At 49.0% G+C, this 22,357-nt stretch overlaps 10 protein-coding genes across 10 annotated transcripts; 8 read left to right on the top strand and 2 right to left on the bottom strand.

The window, feature by feature from the left end:
* Positions 1 to 1,128: 1,128 nt before the first annotated feature.
* On the top strand, positions 1,129 to 3,453 carry N7509_005846 (putative mucin family signaling protein Msb2; the record flags this gene model as incomplete). The annotated part of the gene is made up of 1 exon (XM_056630483.1): positions 1,129 to 3,453. The coding sequence occupies one exon, from the start codon at positions 1,129 to 1,131 to the stop codon at positions 3,451 to 3,453; it is 2,325 nt and encodes a 774-aa protein (XP_056489785.1).
* A 1,258-nt stretch (positions 3,454 to 4,711) lies between these two features.
* Positions 4,712 to 6,162, bottom strand: N7509_005847 (uncharacterized protein; the record flags this gene model as incomplete). The annotated part of the gene is made up of 3 exons (XM_056630484.1): positions 4,712 to 5,044; positions 5,155 to 5,713; positions 6,014 to 6,162. 3 exons carry the CDS (start codon positions 6,160 to 6,162, stop codon positions 4,712 to 4,714), a joined length of 1,041 nt encoding a protein of 346 aa, XP_056489786.1.
* A 758-nt stretch (positions 6,163 to 6,920) lies between these two features.
* Positions 6,921 to 7,394, top strand: N7509_005848 (ATP19 family protein; the record flags this gene model as incomplete). Its single annotated transcript, XM_056630485.1, has 3 exons — positions 6,921 to 6,968; positions 7,101 to 7,216; positions 7,349 to 7,394. 3 exons carry the CDS (start codon positions 6,921 to 6,923, stop codon positions 7,392 to 7,394), a joined length of 210 nt encoding a protein of 69 aa, XP_056489787.1.
* A 729-nt stretch (positions 7,395 to 8,123) lies between these two features.
* On the top strand, positions 8,124 to 8,717 carry N7509_005849 (holo-ACP synthase; the record flags this gene model as incomplete). Its single annotated transcript, XM_056630486.1, has 1 exon — positions 8,124 to 8,717. The coding sequence occupies one exon, from the start codon at positions 8,124 to 8,126 to the stop codon at positions 8,715 to 8,717; it is 594 nt and encodes a 197-aa protein (XP_056489788.1).
* An 886-nt stretch (positions 8,718 to 9,603) lies between these two features.
* N7509_005850 (histidinol-phosphatase) lies at positions 9,604 to 10,691 on the top strand (the record flags this gene model as incomplete). Its single annotated transcript, XM_056630487.1, has 3 exons — positions 9,604 to 9,762; positions 9,836 to 10,372; positions 10,446 to 10,691. The coding sequence occupies 3 exons, from the start codon at positions 9,604 to 9,606 to the stop codon at positions 10,689 to 10,691; spliced, it is 942 nt and encodes a 313-aa protein (XP_056489789.1).
* A 910-nt stretch (positions 10,692 to 11,601) lies between these two features.
* Positions 11,602 to 12,351, top strand: N7509_005851 (uncharacterized protein; the record flags this gene model as incomplete). Its single annotated transcript, XM_056630488.1, has 1 exon — positions 11,602 to 12,351. One exon carries the CDS (start codon positions 11,602 to 11,604, stop codon positions 12,349 to 12,351), a length of 750 nt encoding a protein of 249 aa, XP_056489790.1.
* A 1,698-nt stretch (positions 12,352 to 14,049) lies between these two features.
* N7509_005852 (FKBP-type peptidyl-prolyl cis-trans isomerase) lies at positions 14,050 to 14,815 on the top strand (the record flags this gene model as incomplete). Its single annotated transcript, XM_056630489.1, has 6 exons — positions 14,050 to 14,183; positions 14,261 to 14,331; positions 14,435 to 14,495; positions 14,564 to 14,584; positions 14,681 to 14,722; positions 14,776 to 14,815. 6 exons carry the CDS (start codon positions 14,050 to 14,052, stop codon positions 14,813 to 14,815), a joined length of 369 nt encoding a protein of 122 aa, XP_056489791.1.
* A 657-nt stretch (positions 14,816 to 15,472) lies between these two features.
* N7509_005853 (uncharacterized protein) lies at positions 15,473 to 15,831 on the top strand (the record flags this gene model as incomplete). The annotated part of the gene is made up of 2 exons (XM_056630490.1): positions 15,473 to 15,633; positions 15,759 to 15,831. 2 exons carry the CDS (start codon positions 15,473 to 15,475, stop codon positions 15,829 to 15,831), a joined length of 234 nt encoding a protein of 77 aa, XP_056489792.1.
* Positions 15,832 to 16,836: 1,005 nt separating this feature from the next.
* N7509_005854 (uncharacterized protein) lies at positions 16,837 to 17,478 on the top strand (the record flags this gene model as incomplete). The annotated part of the gene is made up of 1 exon (XM_056630491.1): positions 16,837 to 17,478. The coding sequence occupies one exon, from the start codon at positions 16,837 to 16,839 to the stop codon at positions 17,476 to 17,478; it is 642 nt and encodes a 213-aa protein (XP_056489793.1).
* A 2,727-nt stretch (positions 17,479 to 20,205) lies between these two features.
* N7509_005855 (FAD/FMN-containing protein) lies at positions 20,206 to 22,074 on the bottom strand (the record flags this gene model as incomplete). Its single annotated transcript, XM_056630492.1, has 7 exons — positions 20,206 to 20,420; positions 20,472 to 20,928; positions 20,988 to 21,100; positions 21,153 to 21,287; positions 21,353 to 21,504; positions 21,550 to 21,658; positions 21,720 to 22,074. 7 exons carry the CDS (start codon positions 22,072 to 22,074, stop codon positions 20,206 to 20,208), a joined length of 1,536 nt encoding a protein of 511 aa, XP_056489794.1.
* Positions 22,075 to 22,357: the final 283 nt, after the last annotated feature.

Consider the following 22,357-nt stretch of genomic DNA (forward strand, 5'->3'; position numbering starts at 1 on the left):
CTGCCAGGTGGACTGAACTGGACTCGATCTGATCTGATCGTGATTGTGTTTACACTGTAAGGAGGGGAGGACGGAGGATGGAGCACGGAGTGCTCCATTCTTATCTGCTCCATCGGACTGAAAATTCAGTAGCGAAGGATCTTTGTTATACTCGGTAGTTCCTCTGTATGCTGCATGCTTTGTTTTTCTCCCCTGGCTGCCAGTGCTGCAGGAGCGGGAGGGAGGTGCAGTACACCTGGGAGCACCTGGGAGCACCTGCCATGTGGAATATTCCGATACAGTACTGTCTATACCACACACTATATGGTATACTAGGTAGTATGCTACATGTATGTAGTGATGCAGTTAAGATAGAATAATTTAGAGTACTCTGTAGAATATATGCTATACTATACTCTCACCTAGAGTAACTGCAAGGCACATAATACTCGTAGTTGCTCTGCTGTCTAGTGCGTGGCGGTAATATTCACCCCCTAATTTACCGTCACTTACCAATACACACATCCAGTCCCACTCCACCTTGGCAAACTCCCCCATTTTCCCCTTCGCCCCCTAACAAGCCTCACTCCCTCTTCATTATTCACCTTAATTCATTCCTTTCGCTCTCTTTGCTGCGTCAACGACTTTTGGCGCCTTTGACCTGGGACTCAGCCAATTTGAGATCTCCCCTTGCTTATCCCACGGTCGCGCTCTTCGCTTGTTTTCGTTTTCGATTCTCTTTCAACTCGCTCCGCCTCAGGGCCGTCCACTCGCTCCTTACTGCTGTTCAAGCCCACACTCGCTTCTTCGTCGTTTTTTTCCCGGCTCGTCTCAGTTACGATCCCCCTTCCATTCGTTTGTCCGTCTAGATCGATTGCCATTGACTCGGTTGTGTTTCACTCGCATCCCGTTGCCCTCGAGACGTCCAGTTTCCAAAGGAACAAGCTTGAAAGTTGAAGGTGTCGAGACTGTGTCCCAACATCCTCTCAACTCCCTATCAACTCCATCAGGAACCATCGATCCATTCGAATCGTTACTTTACGCGCACACCTGAGGTGTTGACAGACGAGACCATCCGATCTCGTACTGTACCCTCTCCGGACCGGACGCTCTATCATCTGAACTGCCAACACAGATCCGACGATTAATATGCGCCCCGGAACTCTTTCTCTCCTCGCGGCCTGCGCCCTTGGAGTGGTCGCTTCCCAGGAATCCGACAACAGTGCTGTGGAACAACCAGAGATCACCAATGTCGAACGCCCGCGCTTCTACTTCCCTCGCGAGGTGAAGCGTAACATCAAGAATGGTACCCGCAAGGCCGCCGATACCCAGGACTCGAACGATGGAGGAATCTTGGCCGGTGTCGACCAGCTCATCTCCAAGGTGGCTAACGGCGCTTCCGACACCACCACTTCCGAAACTGCGACCCCCACCCAGTCTGCCACCCAGTCTGGCAAGGAGATCGTTGTCGTGATCACTGAGAACCCCGATGGAACCCGTGTCACCAGCACCATCACCCGTGATGTCGCCGCTCCGACAACCACCACTGCGTCCACCGTGACCACCAAGAGCGAGACTCCTGTTGCTAACACCAATCACAGCAACAAGGCTTCCGATACCAACACTGACTCCGCCGCTAGCAAGGACTCGGCCACAGCCGCCAGCGCCAACACCGACTCTGCCACTGCTATCAAGTCCGCCTCGGCGAGTGCTACCACTTCCAGCTCCGGCGGTCTCGGAGACATCGTTTCTGGCGCCCTTGGCGGTGTGAACTCTGTTGTTAGCGGGGTCGGCTCTGGAGTGAACACTGTTGTTAGCGGAGTCGACTCCCTTGTTGATGGTGCTACTGGTTCCACCAAGACCTCTTCTTCCGCAGCTGCTGGTACTGGTGCTGCTACTAATGGCACTGCTTCATCCCTCAAGAGTGCTGATGGAAAATCGAGCGGTACGAAGGGCACCGACTCTGCTACCACCACCACTGGCTCCGAGAACTGGATTCAGAGTTGGATTGATGGCCTTGGCGGTACTACTTCCTCCCCCACGACTCTCCCCGCCAGCGTCCCTGCCTCCGCCACTGCCTCCCCAAGTGCTTCCCCTACGGACTCTGCCACTACTTCAGGTGGTGATCTCCTCGGATCCATTGTGAGCCCTGTCGCTTCTGGCATCACCGGCCTCCTCAATGGTGGTGGCAATGGAACCAATTCTACCGACAGCCTTACCAGTGGCCTTCCCGCCATTCCCACCCCCTCCGGTGGTCTCATCCCTCACCCTCCATCCGCTGGTCCCAGCGGTAGTGTGGTCCCCACTGGCACCGGTAGCACTGGCAGCGGTAGCAACACTCCTGGTGTGTCCAACTCGATGGGCCCTGTTCCCACTCCTCACCAGCCTGGCACCGGCTCTGGCTCCGAGTCTGGAAAGCCTACTGGCTCTGCCTCGGGCGTCCCTACTCCTACTGGCGGTGCTCACGAGACCAACTCTGCCGTGCCTACTTCCACTGCTACTCCCACCCCTGTTACTGAGACCACCCCTACCGAGACTGTCCAGCCCAAGCCCAAGCCTACCGAGACCCCGACTGAGTCTGAGACTAGCAACTGGATGCCGTCGACCATTCTTGTTCAGCCTACCGTTGTTCCCTCTGAGACCAACACCCACACTGGTACCAACACTCAGCAAACCAGCGGCCCGACCTCGCTCCCTGGCTCAATCACTCCATCCAACGCTGGCTCTGAGGCTCCTGCCGATGGAATTCTGCTCCAGCTTGGATTCGACAGCCACCTGCCCTGGTCTTTCGTTGCCACCACCCCGCTCTCTTCGTCTCAGATCTTCGAGTACATTCCCCAGGCTGTGAAGGGTGCTGTTTCCGGTGCCGATGAGATGTCCATGTTCGCCCTGGAGCCTTACTACTCCTGGAAGACCACTGGCTACAACGCCACCCTCGCCATCTTCTACTTCCCCCGTGACAAGGTTGATGCCCTGAAGAGCCTGAAGCTCAACCCCAACTCTGCTCTGTACCAACAGCAGAACGAGGCCGCCAAGACCATCATGAGCATGATTGACCCGTCCATCCCCATCGAGTTCAACGGTAACTTCCCCACTGGCGACTCGGATTCGACCTCCGGCTTCAACGGCAACGACAACGGCAACGGCAACAACAATGGCGGCAACGGCAACAACAACGGTGACGCTGGCTCCTCCAGCAGCTCCAAGGCCAAGGCCAGCTCCGTCGGCATCGGTGTCGGTGTCTGCGCTGGTGCCGCCGCCTACGGTGCCGGTATGTTCTGGGTTGCCCGCCGTTACCGCAAGAGAAAGCAGCTGCACCAGCGTTCCAGCTCCACTGCCGAGCAGATGAGCCAGGGCTCCGGCGCTGGCTCTCTGTTTGCTGCTGGTGCCCGTATGTCTGGTAGCCAGCGCACCGGCCGCTCCCAGATGATCAGTGCTCCCGTCATGGCTGAGAACTCGCTGGGCTGGAACTAGACGTTCGATTCAAGTTATCAAGACGGATAGACTGGCTGATTGGCCTCGTCATGCTTCCTTTGCCAATTCCTTGACAGGTTGGCGCCCCCAGGCGTCTCCCGTGCCAGTGTACCTGTGAGACTCTTGGGATACTCACAGGGATATCTGGCTGGAGCTGACAGAAACAAGCCAGACTGCACAAAACTTCATTTCATTGTTCATCATCCCCTCCCAGGATATATGTCATATATCACGTATCTTTTCACCTGTGAAATCTTTGACCGGCCATTTTTCCCACCCTTTTATTCTTTTTTTCACCTTTCATTTTTATGATACTCCGAGCTCCTCTGGGAAGCTGCGTTGTGTCTATTTTTTTTCCCTTTTTTCTTTCTGGAATATTCCCCCTTGTGTTCAACTATCCTCCACAACACCACTACCACCTCTACCTTACCCTACCATTCTCCATTTTACATTTTCCACCCCTGGCCTCCTGTGAAGAATTGTGATAAACTGAATGAGAACGAAAACGTTGATTCCTGCTTCAGCTCTGTGTGTGCCATCTGGAAAATTTACTTTTTTTAACTGGTCATATCTATGTCTCTTTCCTTTTTTTCCTTTTCATCCCCCACTCCTTCCCTCCCTCTCTTATGCTATGCACATCCCATCTAATGGTTTGGGTGGCCAGGATTCTTATGAGCTGACGCTAGTATCCCTGCCCCTTTTTTATACTGTCTGATTGTTCCTTGTTTTTGTTTGCTTTTTTGTACAGTTGTTTGTCCCATGGACAGTAGAGTTGTGAAGAATGAAGTAGATTCTTTCCCTTGTGCTCCTTGTTTAGTACTTTGTAATCGTGTAGCTGTACTACAGCCTGGTAACTAGTAGTAACTATTGTCTGGACAACAGAACGAGGGACTGAGCTGCGGCTTTCCCCTCAACTAAAATGGGATGAAAACTACAGTAAACCTGGCCATAGGTAGTTGTCAGAGGTAAATGGGCCTGGTCAATGTCAACAATCACAACCCTAGCTGCCGGTGATACTTCGGGTCCCAATTAGTAGAGCAGCATCTCACCCGAATAGTCATTTCCAAACTACGTATAAAAAAGCAGATAAAAGTCGAGTTCCAAGAAATGGAAATGGGATATCAATGGATGCAAAGTGGGGAAAAAACCATATATACAAAAGAGAAGAGTCCTGTGAGAAGGATATCCATGGATAGAAAAAAAAAGAAAATATACTTTCACCTCATACTTTAGCACATCACCACATGCTAGGTAGTACTCACTCCTTCTTCTCCTTGCCGCCACCACCAAAATAAGAACTCAAGCTCGTCCAACCACCACCACTCTCCTTCCTCTCTTCCCTAGCCGCGTGCCTCTCACTCTTGTACTCCTCCCAAGAAAGCTGCGCCGCCGCACCAGCCACACCTTGACCCTCACCAGAAGAAGCAGCAGAGTGACCACTCTCACGACCCTTCAACGCATGCGCAGGCAAAGGACGAACTGCATCCTCACCGCCGTAAACGCGCAACGCGGTACCGAATGCCCAGTCCACTGCTTCTTCAACAGGGTGATCGAATATGTACGGGAGGAACGGGACAACGGTGAGACCGAGCTGTAAACAAGATCGAATGCATTAGCCAAAGCAGTCCCCAAGAAAACGAGGAACTTGAAAAAGAAACAAATCGAGGAATAGGAAGGAAGGAGGAAGGAAAGAAAACATACACCAATAGGAACCCAAGTTCTCACAAACGCAACCTTAGACCCGCGCACCATTTTCCCAGAATACTTCACAACAGAATGAATAGTAAAAGCCGGCAGACCCATACTAGCCAGACTCTGAAAAACAGCACGCTTCACCATAACCATCCGATAATCCTCAGCAAGGGAAATCGTATTCGTCGGCCAGGGCGTGAGTTCAGATTCCTGCTGTCCTCCAGCCGCGGTGAGGCTTTCATCAAGAGGCTTTGCCAAATTGCCCATGGCCATACCGCGAATTTCCTGGCCAACGCTAACGCTTGCATCGCGGTATTCTTGTCCCGGAGCGGTTAATGCGCGCCGGTTACGCAGGTATGCTTTGTATCCTTCATGGCTGACATCGCCGAGGAGGTAGGCCCAGGAAACGGCGTATGCGGAGCGGACGAGGATTGGGTGGGCGACTGGTCGGAAGGATTCGCCTATGTCTGAGGTGTAGGCTACGTAGCGGTGGGCTGAGAGGAGGATTGTTCGGATTCGGTTTGCGTAGGCGGCGTATCGGTATGGGGTGTCTGTTGAGTCGACGGAGCTGGGGGTTGAGGTTGGCATGTTAGTTTGCTTTGGTTGAGGTGGATGGTATAGCTATAATTGGGATAGAGGTTGGGATGGGAATCATAGAAAGAGGTAGAGGGGTTTGTTGATTGTGCTGGTAAGCTGATATCATATGGTGGAGTATGGATGAATGTGTGGAGAAGGCCAGGCTGGGCTGGGTGGGATGCGGTCTTTGCGGAGCTTGCATTGTTGTTGTTTTTATGCATTTCTCGGCGAGGATTGTGCAGAGGTTGTGATGTGATTGAGATGGATTGGGGTATACTCGTATCGCACGTACTAGGGGGAGTAGAGGTCATCGTAGAAGTCATCTTCACGGTCGACAATGTGTTGCAGTTTCCGGGGCAGGTTTTGCCGCGGAGGAAGCGGGGAGTTGTCTGTTTCTGTTTCTGCGGGCGCCGAGGCTTCCGGTTTGCGGCCCCAAACCATTGTGAATTGTGAGAGTAGTTTGGATATGAGGTTGAAAGAGAAAAAGAAAGAGGGGGAAAGAGTGAGGAGAAAGAGGGGAGGCAGGAGGCACAAGGCACGAGGGTAGACTCCGAATGGGGAAGTAGAGAAGTCGGGAAGCAAGGGGGAGTGGGAGTGTGAGTGGGAGTGGGAGTGGAAGGAAAGTTAAAAAGTTGGAATGAGAATAGTAGAATGCTAATATTAGTCGAGTAAGCAGACTTAATTAAGAAGAGTCAAAGTAAAATTACTTGGTTCTGTCAATATCCTCGGAGATACGGCATCAGCCACGGCAGCGGGCTGTGACATAGCCGGGGAACTATAACTCTCGGTGCCTGGTCCGTGGTTTAGTGTAATGCTGCCCGTTGTGTTCCTGGTTGCTGGGTCATTTCTCACATATAGTTATGAGGTCATATTCATAAGAATAATAGTTTATCCCTCTGATTCTCTGGACTCTCATGATAAAAGATAAAATATTCAACATTAGTATTATTCCCATCTCCTGCTTCCTTTGATCGGCTTTGTTTTCCTGCTGCTTCCCGAAATCACATGATTTCGGGCCTTCCCGGAATACACGAGCACCACGTGATCTCAAGTCACCTGCTGCTGTCTGCTGACTCACCAATCACGCTAACCGCATATGTATGGTCCGGTCCGACCTCGTCAGGCTCGGCCAGAGAGGATTCCGCTTTCCACATCGTTGCCTTTAACCTCCAACTCATCCCCCACCTCACTCCCTCAAGATGGTCGTCTACTACCAGATCGCCGGCAAGAAGGTCGGCTCCCACGTCGTAAGTGACCGACCCGCTCCACCAATCCGCCCGCGCGCCCCCGCCTCATCCCTTTTTGCATCCTGGCATGACCCGGAAGCACGAGCACCGCAACACAAAGGCTAACCAGGTTTCTTTTTTTGCGCGCTATAGCTCTCCATGGCCGTTCTCGGCTCCATCTTCGCCGGTTCCTGGGCTGCCATGTCCGGTGGCGAGAAGCCCAAGACCGCCGCCGGTCCCCCCCATCAACGCTTCTTCCAAGGAGGAGGGTGACTTCGTCCAGTACGTGACCTGCAATTTCTCTGCCATTGCTTCTACTTCTACGGAAGAGAGGGGAAAGCTTTGAAAGAGCCTTGTGTACCCTAATACCGCGCAATGACTAACACCAACTACCCATATAGACAATTCCTGAAGGAAGTTGATGGCGGCAAGTCCGAGAAGCACTAAATCGCCCTCTCCGCGGAATATATCGACGGAATCGACCGGCCGTGAACCAGCGCGCGACGCCACTCGAGCTCGTCCCGTACGCCTGTCGCTTTCTGTCGCATCGGTGCAATCGATACATCTCGGCTAGGCATATGTCTTGACCCGGTCAGAGTGGAAGCTGGGTTATTATAGCTGGGATCCCTGCGGCGGGTGGATTTTGTGGATCTGTACATAAGAGGCGTGTACGTTGCATAGAAGAACTGTTCCTTCTACCACTTCTTTTCACCTTGTTCTGGCCGGATTGCTAGCCGAACTCTTGGTTCTGGTTCTAGTAGTACTTGCCAAATTCGGGCATCTGGAGGCTGTGTCCAGCTGTTACGGTTGTCCCCGGAGCGATCAATTGGTGCGCCGGCTAACTCACTTGCGTTGTATCACCGCGGTGGCGTATCCGTCGAGCTCCAGTATCTCGAAGCTGGTAGCTGTTAGCTGGCCGGAGCCTGGGAATCGTAGCACAGAAAGTTCCGTGAACAAATCCCGATAGTAAATCAGTAGCGTAGAGAACAGCCAAATCCCGCGGGGATTTTATCATATGGCTATCCTTATCACCTGCGTATATTCGCGTGGGAGGGTAAGGTAAAGGCCCATAATCGTAACTCCAACCCACCCTCCGCTTCCCATCTCCCTCACTACACTACACTACACTTCGCCTCACCACTCCGAGTCCACACCACACAACCCACCACAAGCAAAATGAAACAAATACCCTTCCCCTATGCCCTGAACATCGGCACAGACATCGTCCACCTGCCCCGCATAACCCGCCTCCTAACCTCACGCCCGAACTACCTCTCCCGCTTCACGCAGCGCATTCTCAGCGACGCCGAACAACGCGACTTCCACAGACGCTTCAAGGGAATCACCCAACCCTCCTCCCAAAATACTTCCGAACCTGCATCCCCATCTGCATCTGCATTTGCCTCTGCCTCTACCTCCGCCTCCATGTCCACGTCCACGTCCACGTCCACGTCCACGCGCTCCGCACCCATAACCCCCGAAATAACGCGCTGGCTCGCCGGCCGCTTCGCCGCCAAAGAAGCCGCGCGCAAAGCGTCGCCGGCCGGCGCGGCATCGATTGGGTGGAAGGATGTTATCGTTAGGGTTGAGGAGGATGTGAGAAAGTCGACTGCTTCAATGGGTGGTGCTGTTGATGGGCACACTGCGGTGGATGGGACGAGTCGGAGGCCGGAGATCGTTTATGTCGGTGGTGGCGAGGAGAGGGTTGCTAGACTGTCTATTTCACATGATGGGGATTATGTGGTTGCTACTGTTCTTGCGGCGGGGTGAAGAGGAGAGGGAATAGGGTTACTTTTTGATTTGATGGAACCTGGAGGGAGCTTCCTGAGGTCTTTTGGCCCGTTAAAGCTTTGAAAGTTGGAGGTGAGAAGCTGTGGAAGCTATACCTATCTTTTCTCCTCCCAGCTACACTTCGATGGTGCCGAATTGACCATACATATTCGTCGCATTTGGATCTCCGCTCTGATTCATCTTGCATGATACTGTCGACGGGGCTCTCTATGGATGACTGGTTTGTCTATGGATACCGCGTGCGCTCGCGGACTCGAATACGGCGGCGCGACTACATACATCTATTCTGTGGCATACTCAGTGTCATATGTTGATATTAGTTGGAACACTTTCTCAATCGCGAATTGGATTGAGATTGCTACCATAGCGATTTTGTATAGAGATTCCAATGCCGAGGCAATCTGTTCGCGTTGGGTTTGTAGAATATGCGAGAAGGTCTAGATAAATTAGCTTCTGGCTTAGATGGTCATCAACTAGAACTAATTTAGGACATTCGAAATATGCCGACGGTTCAATTGTCTAGCTTTCAGTCCTATTCGGTTGCAATTGCTACCACGTTTTCAATGGTTGGCCACCGTTAACTGCGGGCCCCGAATGCGGGACAATCTTATCGGCGCGAGTTATCTTCCGCGGAGCTACCTTAAAAGTTGCTGCATCCCACCCATCCCAGCTCTCTCAATTACATCTCTTCTTTGCCACAATCAGTATTGAACTGACTCGTTCCTGGGAAGTCCTCTACTGACGAGCAGCCTCCAGGTAAAGAACGGAGAGCAGATAATAGAGAACATACAGACAACAAGGTACGCCCAACAACACCTCTCCCACTCTCGACCACACGCTGACGATAAACCAGGAACATATCAAGATGCCCTTCTCTCACCACAGCCATTCGGGCCAATTCTGCCCTGGCCACGCAAAGGACTCCCTAGAGGATGTCATCCAGACCGCCATCAGCAAAAAGATGAAAGTCTTCTGTCTGACCGAGCACATGCCCCGCCACAAAGAAGATTTCTACCCCGAAGAGGTACACCACTCAGACCGCAAAAGCAAATGTATAACACAAGACCCAAAGAGCAAAAGCTAACTCTTCTCCCCAGATCGAATCCGGCCAAACAGAAGAATGGCACGCCAGCAACGAAGAAGCCTACTGGATCGAAGCCACCCGCCTACGCACCAAATACGCCTCCCAAATCAACCTAATAATCGGCTTCGAATGTGACTGGATCAGACCCGAATCCTTATCCCTAATCAACCGCTCTCTAACTCGTTTCCCATTCGAATTCTTCATCGGATCACTCCATCACACCCTAACCATTCCAATCGACTACGACAGACCCATGTACGACGAAGCTCGTGAACGCGCGGGTGGCTCACAGGAGAAGCTCTTCGAGGCATATTTCGATGAGCAGTTGGATATGCTGCAACAGTTGCGCCCACTGGTTGTGGGCCACTTTGATCTTATTCGGTTGAAGAGCGACGATCCCGAGCGAAGCTTCACTACCTGGCCGGGTGTTTGGAGTAAGGTGTTGAGGAATTTGGATTTTGTGGCGTCGTACGGCGGTATCCTTGAGCTTAATGGGGCGGCTTTGAGGAAAGGGATGAGTGAGCCTTATCCCAAGGCAGAGATTTGCAAGGTAAGTTTTACTTTTTGGCCCAGGCGGCTGTAGTACACTTTGACTTGGAAGGCTGACTTTTTCACCTTTATAGGAGTTCCTTGCCCGCGGCGGTCGCTTCTGCCTGTCCGATGATAGCCACGGCGTGGATCAGATCAGCCTGAATTTCCAACGTGTGGTGGACTTCCTTGATAGCACTGGCATCTCGACGGTTCATTATTTGCAGGTAGCCGAGACCGAGGTACAGGCTTCTGCGCCTGATGCCAGGTTCCCCCGCACAGAGATCGGTTCGATTTCTGTGGAGGAATTGAAGAAGTTGGAGATTTGGCAAGCGGCTTGAGAGGTTGTTGATGTACATCATGATACAATTTAGAGGAATGCTCCCAGTCTACTACCGATTCTCTGGGTCTCTTTTCTGTTTGAAGCATACGCCAATTCTCTGCCTAACTATCTACAGAGACCTAGCTACGGATTTGGATTGTATTCCGATTTTGAAATGCACCTGGTCGAGCGATATTGAGATGTCCAACTCACTTGATAGTATTGAGTGGTATCTCATCTGGACACCTCAGACTGATAGAGAAAGATGGAGAGCTACTCGGGAGTCGGGATAGTCTTGTCGCGCTGAATTGTATAGAATGGCGAGCTAATGTAGACAGTGAATAGTATGTGTAGCTAGTATGCAAAAACACCAAACTCAGCTGCCTTCAATTTGTGGCCGTTTGCCGTTTGCTGTTAGGCACCCACTTGGTTCACCTTTCCCTTTCACCTCTCTACCTCACACACATAACTGCCATCATTACCATCTCCATTCGCACATAGCATCCTACATATGGGGCTTGGGCCCTTCCTGGTTCAAATACTCAGTTTCGATTCACTTCACACACTTCGGTTTTAGGCTTCCTCCCCCACCAGCAACGTCGCTCCCAGAGCCGTCCTACTGCCGATTGCAGTACTCAACCTGTGTCGATCAAATTCGAAAAGCTATTTCCAGAGAACAAAGCACTTCTTTTGTCATCAGCGACGTTAACGTGTACAGCTACTCCTTCGATTCATCCCCGCGTGTGCGGCGTGTCATCCTTCTTGTACCAGTATTCACCCCTCAGTTCTCATCGGGAGACATCTCCAACACACCCAGCTTATTGTGTGCCATTTTTACTCGCTCACCCATCGCAAGCCAGTTTTTATCTTCAATTCTCTGGTATCAAGTCATCTTTAATCTACACACTCCACACCGCGAAGTGTTCACTATGGCCTCCGAGAATATTTCTACCGAGAAGCTCCCTATTCTCAAGGGGATGGATAACTTCCAGCAATGGGCCTTTCATCTCAAGCAGGCATCACAAACTCACAGTGTGAAACTCTGGAAGCTTATCATTGGCGAATTCCAGCCTAAGAACAATCATCCGATTGCCTGGAGCAAGGCAGAGATCCGTACTCGTGCTGCCACCTACATGCGCATGCCTGCTGCGAAGATCACAGACGACCAAATTCAAAGATTCGTCCGCATGTTTGTCACCACTCCAAACGAAGAGCTTGCCGAATGGACCAAGCTAAACTCGACCGCAATGAACCTCCTTTGTTCGACACTTGCTCCCGGCATCGCTCTGGGCACGGTGGAAGAGAAATCTGCGGCAAGACTTTTCGACCGATTGACCCAGATGTATGGAAGGCCCAACAAAGATGTGTTCCAGTTGAAGTTTGATGCCTTGGCCGACTGCACCTACCGTCCTGGCACCAAACCTCAGAACTTCGTCAAGAAGTTTTGGGACTTGGTTATGAACAAGCACAATTACACTGGTCCCTATCACCTCACTACACAATGGGACCTTTATGGTCAATTCATCCGCGCTGTTCGGGCTCATGGCGACATGCTGCATTGGATTACCAATCATAACCCAAACATGGACTCTGCCACGCTTCTCAAGGATACAATCCAATCCTTTCTCGATTACGAGTGCAACCGTGTTCAAAACCCCGCTCGTACTCCCCGTCGTTGACCCTACACATCTTTCACTATCAACGACGAGGTCGTCATTATCGACTACACCGGCCATCTTTTCCTATGGCGGCCATCCTCGCAAAAGTGGCATGACGAGAGACCTCATGTACTAATAGTTTCTTTCTTTGTCTGATATCTACGTTGACAGGCTGGTGGAGTTTTCAGGGTTTAGGGATAGTAGATTAGTTTCTCTCTCATTTCCTCTCTATTACTCACATGCACAAGTTACTGCCATTGCAATCACCTCCATGCGTACCTAGCACCGTAAATATCACCGGGTCTTTCTAAAGGAAAAAGTGGAGGTAGTCCCTCGATCCGCTCAATCCATGCTATCACATTAGGGCAAGGCTGGACAGATATGCAATAGTAAAGCGGTCTAGAACGACCCCGGCATCGGTCCGCAAGCCGCTGGTTCATGACTTTGACAAAATAATTGCCACAGATAGCGCTTTAAAACCCTTTCAGTTTTTCTTGCCTATACCCGACCGAAAAATGCCGGCAAAAAGACACATTCAAAAAAAGTGGATCCAGTGAACGAGTTCATCGTTAACCAAAAAGTTGACCGACGCAGGGGTCGAACCTGCAATCTCTTGATTCGTAGTCAAGCGCCTTGCCATTGGGCCAGCCGGCCTTGATGGATTGACGTGCCAAAATGTGCTTTATGGTCCAGAGTGAGGGATTGGGTGGGAACTTGTAATTTGCCGATGCTCTTATACTCTCAGCATCCAGATTTAAATGGTCGTTGGTCTGCGAGAGATAGCTTGACCTCGCATTTTTATTAAAGATCAATGGTACTAAGCAGCTTAAATAAATACTTCAATACTGCGCATCGGATAACTGAGCTTTGCTGATTGATGGTTGCGTTGATGGATGCCTCGATGACGCGATGCATAGATCGTGCAGGAACCGATTACCCAAAGATATTGACCAAGTAATCCTCGTAAACTATCAATTGGCCTTTTTCATAATGAATTTAAATGAATGAATGTAGATATACTTATGATCCAGTCCACTGTTCACGACTTCACGGAAATGTCTTGAAACTATGACCGATCGGATCCATACCGAAGGTGATGATTCTCATGCTGGAGGGACTAATTGTATGTTACTGCCACCTGTTTCCCGGACGTGGAGTTTATTATTATTATTTATAGACCGTGATGCATTCATTACTCGGTACTCCGTAGACTGTACTCGTGCTCTCTGCTTATGCCAGACAAATCCAAGAGTAGTCACCGCTAGATCCCGATATCCCTGCCGGGGCATTGAAAGGGTGAAGCTCCATCGAATAAGCGTGCGAGGCAGTCCCTGAAAGCAAAAGGTTATTCCGTCAAGGTGGCCTGAACGCGGGTGATTTTGGGATGGCTGTTTCACCATCCTCGGTATAGAGTTGAGGTGATATCAACGATATACCCAGCCATCTCGGGAAGTAGATTCCTAATCCAGCTGGCAGCATCCGAGTCAAGCCCGATTTATCCCATTGCGGAGTATTTTTGAGTTGAATTCCCACCGTTCCCTTTTTCCACTGGGCTGAGGGCAGAGGTGATTACGTTGAATACCCCACTCCCTCGGGGAATTGTGGGCTCCACTGTGGCTGCCCCTTGTTTTTCTCTCCAACCTCAAAACTTCCATCTCCAACACTGCAAGCTCCTCCAACTACACTCCCTTTACATCCACATCCACATCTACATTCACAATGGGCGTTGAAAAGCAGACTCTGGTCCCCGGAAACGGTGTTGACTTCCCCAAGAAGGGTGACAACGTCGCTCTCCACTACACCGGCTGCTTGTACGATGCCTCCAAGGCCGACAACTACTTCATGGGCAACAAGTGAGCAACAACCTTCCCCTCAGCATCTCTGAAACCCATTATTGTAGGTAGGGTTACTAATCATGCGCGATAATCAGGTTCGACAGCTCCCACAACCCCGGCCGCGGTCCCCTCGCCACTCCCATCGGTGTCGGCCGTCTGATCCCCGGTACGTCGCGTCCACGAATAGCTTTATTATGCGCACAATTGAATAGGCAGATGTGGCACATGGGCATATTGGGATCTCGCATTGCTAATCACCTGCTCTATAGGTTGGGACCAGGGTGTTCCTCAGATGAGCCTCGGCGAGAAGGCCATCCTCACCATCAGCCCGTAAGTCATTCGCACTCGTCTGTGAAGCTTCACGACACACTGCTAACCCTTCTCTTTTTCTTTTTTAGTGACTTCGGTTACGGTTCCCAGTATGTTCCCCGGCATATCAATCCAATATGAACTCCATTCCGACCGACTTTGCGAGTCGCTGCATTGAATGACAACAATACTGATTTCTTTTCTAGGGGCTTCCCCGGCCTGATCCCCGCTAACTCCCAGCTGGTCTTGTAAGTATTAAACTCATCTCATACCAGGAAAAGCTTGAGCTAATTCCCCATAGCGAGGTCGAGCTCCTCAAGATCAACAACAAGTCTGTCTAGATATAAGATTAGTGTTTCGTTATCTGCGAGTACATTTTCTTCCCCAGGAGACTACCTCCTCTCGTGGGCATTGAGTTCATTGAAACCGAAGAAATGCCAATGAAGATTTCGATGGCGGCTTGTTCTGCTTGGGAACCTCACATCTGACATTATATTGTAAACGATAGACCACGGTGGATGTAGTGCCTCACCACTGGTAAACCTCATCAACACGTAGAAAGATATGTTATCATCAGGGCTATTCCTGGGCAGGGTTTCGTTGTTAAATCAAACAATGATCACTTCAAGTTTCACCAATCATTACTGGGGGTTCTGAAAGGATCTTTGTTCCAAGGTTCAGCTACGTCCACAAATTCTTTGTCGTTGGACTGCCCCAGGGGAAGTTGATTCCATTGTTCAAGTTCTCGTAACCACGAAGAAATGGCTTACTTTCAAGGAGTAGCCTCTTTTCGCACAATGCCCCTTTTTTCTATCCCGATGTTTCCCACGTTAATCAATGCTACGAGGCACAATGACCAATTCGAGCCGAGACAGGCACACGTCGCCGGAAATACTATAAAATAGATTTAACTCCCCAAACTTGAATTTCCTCCAACTCAAGATAATCTTTCAGCAGAACACTACCCATAATCGGAATAGTTTCCTAGATTTCTCCAAATGGCCAAAGTTAACTTTGGCGAAAGCCCCCCTACCTACGAATTCGAATCGGACACAGTGGGCAAATTTTCTCGATTCCGCGAGATTATGATCAGCGAGCTTGAAAAGATGGCTAGTCAATTGGACACTCCAAATGAAGGCTCAAGGACCACGGCTTTTCAGTCCGTCGTTGACCGGCTACCCTGTATAGCGGATGGAATGAAGTTTTATCGTATCCAGCTTGAGTCGAATATATCAGCTAAATCCCCCGCGCCCCCTTGTGTGCTAATCAGATACCGTCTTATAGAGAGCAATATGCACCGCATAGCGAATCTTCTGCAATTTATCCCCAGGCCAGCTACTTCGAATACGTCAGATGACGCTATTGCACGGGAATGGCACAGCAAACGGTTTCAAGAACAGCTAGGTCTAGTACGTGAAAAGCTGCAGAGAAACCCATACTTATACAAGCAGCTACGAAAGTCTGTTGGGATTTTCTCTCTATGCAAGTTGGTCGTTTGAGTCTTAGTAACGATGAGGAATTTCAAGATGTACTGGCCTTCATTAGGGATTATCGAACTATGAATGAAGAAAAAAACGAATTACAGATGTAGCTTTGGGACTCTTGGGGATGAAGCAAAAATGTGGGATGAAGTTAATGAGTTGTGGGGTCTTCTTGATCGGCCGGTTCCAAACTGCTCATGCAGGCAGTGTTCTCTTCGTTTGGCTCTTATTATAGTTTAGCTCAGTAGACAACTGAAGTAAAATATCTCATAATTTCCCGTTATCCTATTAAGCTAGATTAAAGTCATTGACGGCGGAGTGACGAAAGGGTCTCGAATCTTGATTTCTTCCTCGTCTGAGGTTAAATGGTCCGATCCGATCGTCGATCGATCGAGCTAACCAGATCTTCAAAGCAAGGTATGCTACCCACATTTCCCCAGAAACATTCCACAAATCAGGGTTCGTTGGGAAGTCTCTAAAAACAGGCTCACCTCTGTTAGTTAGTAGCACGGTGCTGCAACGTTTGGTTCAGGCACAACAGCTCATGATGTCACCTACGGCAATTGAGATGTCATCAAGGATTCGGGAATATAAGATCCGCCTAGTCAGTCAAAAGCATTTAGAAATCACTTATATGTCTACCGAATTTGATTTTCACGCTATTTTATGTTGAGTCTTCAACCCCTGTCATACCCACCGACGCGCCGCAATGCCCCCCAAAGAAAAATATACCGATCCCAAGCTTCGCGATGAGGTGAAAGAAGAGATCCACCAAAGTGATAAAGGCGGAAAGCCCGGACAATGGTCAGCACGCAAGGTGATTTCTTCCGTCCACTCTACAAGCATTTATAGATGAATACTAACCACGGTAGGCTCAACTAATGGCCTCGGAGTACAAAAAGCGTGGCGGTGGCTACAACCAAAGCAAGGAAGAAGGGCAGGATGAGAGTCAAAAGCATTTGGATGACTGGACAAAGGAAGACTGGCAGACCAAAGAGGGAAGTGGCACTGCAAAAAAGAGTGATGGCTCAAGACAGAGATACCTCCCGAAGGAAGCATGGGAGAAATTGAGCGATAAGGAGAAAGAGAAAACGGATAAGAAGAAGTTAAGCGAATCAAAGAAGGGGAAGCAGTTTGTTGGGAATACAGGGGGTGCAAAGGAAGCGGGTCGTAATGCTAGGAAGCACGATGAGAGGGGTGAAGAAGACAAGGAAGGAGACAAGGAAGGTGACAAGGAAGGAGACGAGGATGAGGACAAGAATGCAGACAATGACGAAGATGGAGAGGATGAAGATGGAGAGGATGAAGATGGAGAGGATGAAGATGGAGAGGATGAAGATGGAGAGGATGAAGATGGAGAGGATGAAGATGGAGAGGATGATAGCGAGGGAAAGGGAAAAAATGGAAAAAAGGGCCCGAGACAAGGAAGAGAAAAGGGAAAGCAGAAGGCTGGAACTAAAAGGAGTGCGAAACAGGCAAATGGATCAAACAAGAGGCAGGAGGTCAAGCAGACAGGGAAATAAAATACCGAAGTGGAGGAGCTACAGGAGCAGGATGACAGTTATCTAGAGGGCGCAGAATATGCGAAAGATGAGGACGAGAGAAAGTCAAAGAAGTTGAGTTGAAAGACTTATATGAACAAAGAATTTACCCTCCAAGCGCTCGAGGCCCGTGCTTTCTTTCATTAAATAATGGGCTGTATTTTCTTAATAGCTTTGTGACAGCATTCCTTTCAAGGTCTAAAATAAAGACAGCTTCACTATGTTTCCTATGGGGAACTCACAATAATGCTCTTTCTTTTTTAGACTCGAGAATTATGACAAATTAACTGATTAGGAATATAGGACCTCATTCTGAATATTTAAAATCCTCAACGGTCCCAGCAGAGAAGAATTAGCAACACACATCTCCCCGTAAGGCAATTTCAAACTGAGGAGCGTTCCTTCGACATATTCATACATCGAGTTGGTCAATTTACATTTACAGTCAAACTATATTGCCTACTATATTCCTGAGTTATGGCTGTATTCTTCTGCGGTGGTTTTGAGTGGGAGCGCGATGAGATGGTCCAGTGCCTTTCGTCGGACTTTCGAAAGGCCGAGGCGTCAGAAAAGCTCGATTCTGGTGACCGACTAGAAGCTTATAAGAATATTGCAGGATCCCTCAATTGCTATAGGAAGAAGATAGAGGAATGGAGAAATAAGGCGGAGAATGAATGGCCCTTGAGGGAGTCTCCTCCCTGCTTTGAGCCAAAATGCGATCGCCTGAGAAACGAAATGCAACTTCAAGTCCTAGAAATCAACGATATACAAAAGTCCTCTGCCCCGAAGAAATTGGAAGCATATTTTAAGAAATATCGATTATCCGAGATACTAGATATATTTAGCGTACATGTGGGCATGCTAATAATTCGTCAGAACTGGTTTCCCCCTGGCTCTTCTGTCGATATAATGAACAAGACGGCAGACTCGAAGCAACTATATTACCAAAACACGACTGCGACAACGCGCAAGAGCACTCCCTACCTTGATGTTTATTCAATCTGGTCGCGTCTCTACTCGCCAGTTGAAGGTTGCAGTTGTCACTCATGTCTTAGATTAAGCCGTTTCTGTTAGGTTATCATAGATCCTCTAAGATATTTCTTTCTCAATTTTGCTTTTAGTCTAATAAAATCCAGCACTTTAACAACTCAATATAATTCACCCGCTATAAAGAATACATTCAACCTCTACTAGTAGTAAGCATTCAAGAACATATTAATTTCTTCCAAAAGTATGGTGTTTCAATACGCTTAGGCATTCCGATCGATCTTCCAATCCGCGGCATCGTGTAGATAATCATCGAATCCAGTTCCCTATAGATGGCTTCACTATTTTGATATTTACATACGGATTCTAGATTATTTTTTAACCTTCCATGATTCGTCGTGACACTGATCAGCGCCATCGGGATCGTGGATCCCCATCGATGAGAACTAACTTTGATCCCGCCTTTTGAAACACGAAATATCATTGGCCTTTACCTGGGATTCTCATACCCATCTCTCAAACTGTGCTAGCTCAGGCCTCCCGCGACTTGCGATCGCAACACGGAACACATCAAGGTTTTTTTTTTTTTTACTTGAGTTTCTTCCCCGCTTTCGACATGAGCATCCTTCATTTATAGCATAGCAACATAGAACTTTCAAGCTCTATATTATTTTTTATTGCTTAATCTGAAGCAGGAATGGAAAACATACAGTTCCAAGGTATAAGATCCATGGCCTATTTTATTTATTACTATTGAGCTGACATGTAATCCCTGCGCGTTTAGATTACCTCGCCATCAACCAAATAGTGTTCGAATGGGCGGATAGTATTGACAAAAAGGTTAGATATCCAGCTACTCGTACTGTTCGGATTCAAGTTTCTGACTGGTTCTCGATAGGACTGGGATAGACTTCGCAAGATTCTGGCACCAAGCCTCTTGGTATCGTTCATCATTCACAGGTTAAAAGACCGAAATTCCGACTCATAATACCTTCACAGGTGGATTACAGCATCGTTGGCCAAAATTGCTTTCCCGAAATGAGCGCCGATGACTTCATCTCTATGATGAGCTCTCCTAGTTTTGTAGGAGATCCCCTTGTTCGCACTCAACACCTTATTGGTGCCGGTAGTTACGAGTGGGTATCTGAGGCCGAGATCTCTACTATTCACCAGGTGCGTGCTGCACACCAGCGTTATTCGGATGCTGAATTGACCACGGTATCCGGGCGTGGCCATGGTCATGGAAATGCAAAGCATTGGTACAAAAAGATTGGTGGCTCATGGAAGCTGGCGGGTGTCCGGCCTGAGATGTATTGGGTTGAGCACGACCTTTCCACCATTTTTCTTGAAGAGAGTCCTAAGCAATAGATTATCTACACAGTGGTGCCGCAAAAGTTCCCAGCCCCCTCTCGACCACCATTATTTACCGCTTTCTAATGGAAGGCTAGGAAAGTTAACAAGGGGCTGGAAGCTTTTGCGGCGCCACTATATGCATGATTTGATAATATTTCATCTATCGAGATACAAAATCAATCACATCTAGGGCTGTAATACCAGACCACCCCCAACACACCGATTACACACAAACAAATTTGTCGGATCTACCCGTCGCTTGATCTCAACTAATTTCTCATATTTGTCTCCCCAGAATACTGTCTGCCAGTCTGGTTCGTAACTAAAAGTTTGCTGATAAGCTTTAATCCAATGGAATGTGAGAGATACTTACGGATTGGCTTCGTTAATGTAAGTTCCTCCTTCAGCGCCCACAATTTTTGTAAAATTCTTGCTCATCATTACGGCGTGTAGCCGCTTCTTGTGCTTCTCAGACTTCGTCGCATTATCAGCCCAATCAATAGATATACTCATTAGGGCATGACTGTGCTTCCAGATATTGTTGACTGCCGTGTTGTCACGTTCGTCATTATTGACTTTTCCAACTGCGTCGAGGTGAGCGCCATGCAAGCTCTGACAATATTCTGAATACTTACTAAAATTAAAACCCCCTTTGCCACCATTATCGACAATGAGCTTGGCTAAATCCTCTGCTTTTTCATCGATGACGTTTGCGGTCAATAGTCGTGAAGTATCTTGGACATTGGTGCCAATGTTGGGATCCTGGAGGAATGTTTTCAAATATGCATTCCAAGTTGACGGATAGGCCCCAACTGCACCTTGTATGCCAGGAGCTTTGGACAGATTGAAGAACCCGGCAAAAGTTTGATTAAAGGATCCTACGGTCCCATTTGGTTTGAGGAATATCGCCTCAAACCTCTGGTCCATGTTTCCATATCCGGTATACCCAGCATCTGTCACCTTGGGGAGAAGCTTCATAGAGCCTGCAAGTAAGTCTGTCAAGCTGGAACTGTCGGACGCATTTAGCTGCACAACGCCTATCAGCAGTGTTTGGGGGACCGGATGGGTTTTGTAGGTGACAGATGTCACGACCTGAGGATCATCATTTGTCAGTCACAGAATTGGACTGGAATCGAGCTCACTTCACATACACCCCAGGCACTGCCGCCACCCCCTCGAACGGCCCAGAAATATTCCGGGTCTGAATGGGGATTGATCACGCGGTGTTCTCCATCCGCAGAAACGATGCTCATTTCCAGGAGATCTGCATTTCGTTAGACATGAGATTGAAATGTCCACTAGTATCAATCACTCACTGTCTGCGGCAAGGCCATAGTCATGTGCGAATGGTGAATGTCCTCCTCCAAGTAGATATCCTCCTGCTGCGCCCACCGTGCGAGCAGATCCTCCCACAACCAAAACTTCCTTTTTAGCTGCTGCCTGATACACATCTGTGCCCAATGATGTAAGCCGAAATTTTGTTTGAAAATAGAGTATAAATGAAGTAGGCACGCACCGAACCATTGCTCTCCAGCCTGTAGTGTCACGGCCGGCATTCCACTGGCATCGACAGGTGCCCCTTGAGGGACAAACGAGTCGTGCCATTCGATACCCTTCAGATTGTGTGTCCAGATTGAAAACGCTCCTTTCCCACTCGAGCGGCCAAGACTGTCTCCAGTTAGATCGGGACCCTTGGGACATATTAGTACTCACTGATCATGCCCCGTATTCTTTGTCACTAAATACAAATCCTTCTCGTTTGCAAATTTCACTGAGGCCTGGATGTCCTCTAAATTTTGGACACTGACTGAATAATATGGTACTATCAATAAAGTCAGTAGTTGAGTAGTATTCTCCTCAAGTCCTCTTGTAAGACTTCGTACCAATTCCTTGATCACAGGGAGCTCGGACGGACGTGTCAACGAAACACTTCCCACTTTCACCCATTTCCCATAGCATTGCGGCATAGCCCCCAGTCTGGTTTGTTTTCCAGAAGCTGTCCAACCAGCTACTCTTTGCAATAGCACATTGATTTGCATTGTACCTTTCGGCATGGCAGACGGCAGCAGACGGCACAGATCGAATCAATCTTCCACCGACAGTATCGTTGAATAACTTCCAAGTGTTATCACTTGGCCAGCAATCGTCACCATAAGCACATCGATGGCGAGATTCGCTCTGCAAACCCACTGCTGGGGAGAGGAGGCTGAGGGCTGTAAGAGTGGATTGGACGAACATGCCTCGGTGGATTACGGAGATATCAAAAAAAGATGACGGTTGACAACTGGAAGGAATGAGTATTCCTATCCGTAATGCAATTCCCCCGAATTTGCGATGAGACTGCCACCACCTTTTATATTTCAGTTCTCCGCATACCAAAAGGAGATATTATACGAGACCTTCCTCATATGGAATTTTCGTACTCTGTAGATCTGCCGAATACGAATAGTTCTTGGCATCCTTTTTGGAACGGGCATTTCGTAAATTCGTGGGGGGCCTGTTCTCCGTACCAATCCTATTG

The sequence above is a fragment of the Penicillium cosmopolitanum genome, assembly GCF_028827165.1.
Source record: "Penicillium cosmopolitanum strain IBT 29677 chromosome Unknown utg000006l:49.0-5199605.0:1.0-5204138.0, whole genome shotgun sequence".
Lineage (NCBI taxonomy): Eukaryota > Fungi > Ascomycota > Eurotiomycetes > Eurotiales > Aspergillaceae > Penicillium > Penicillium cosmopolitanum.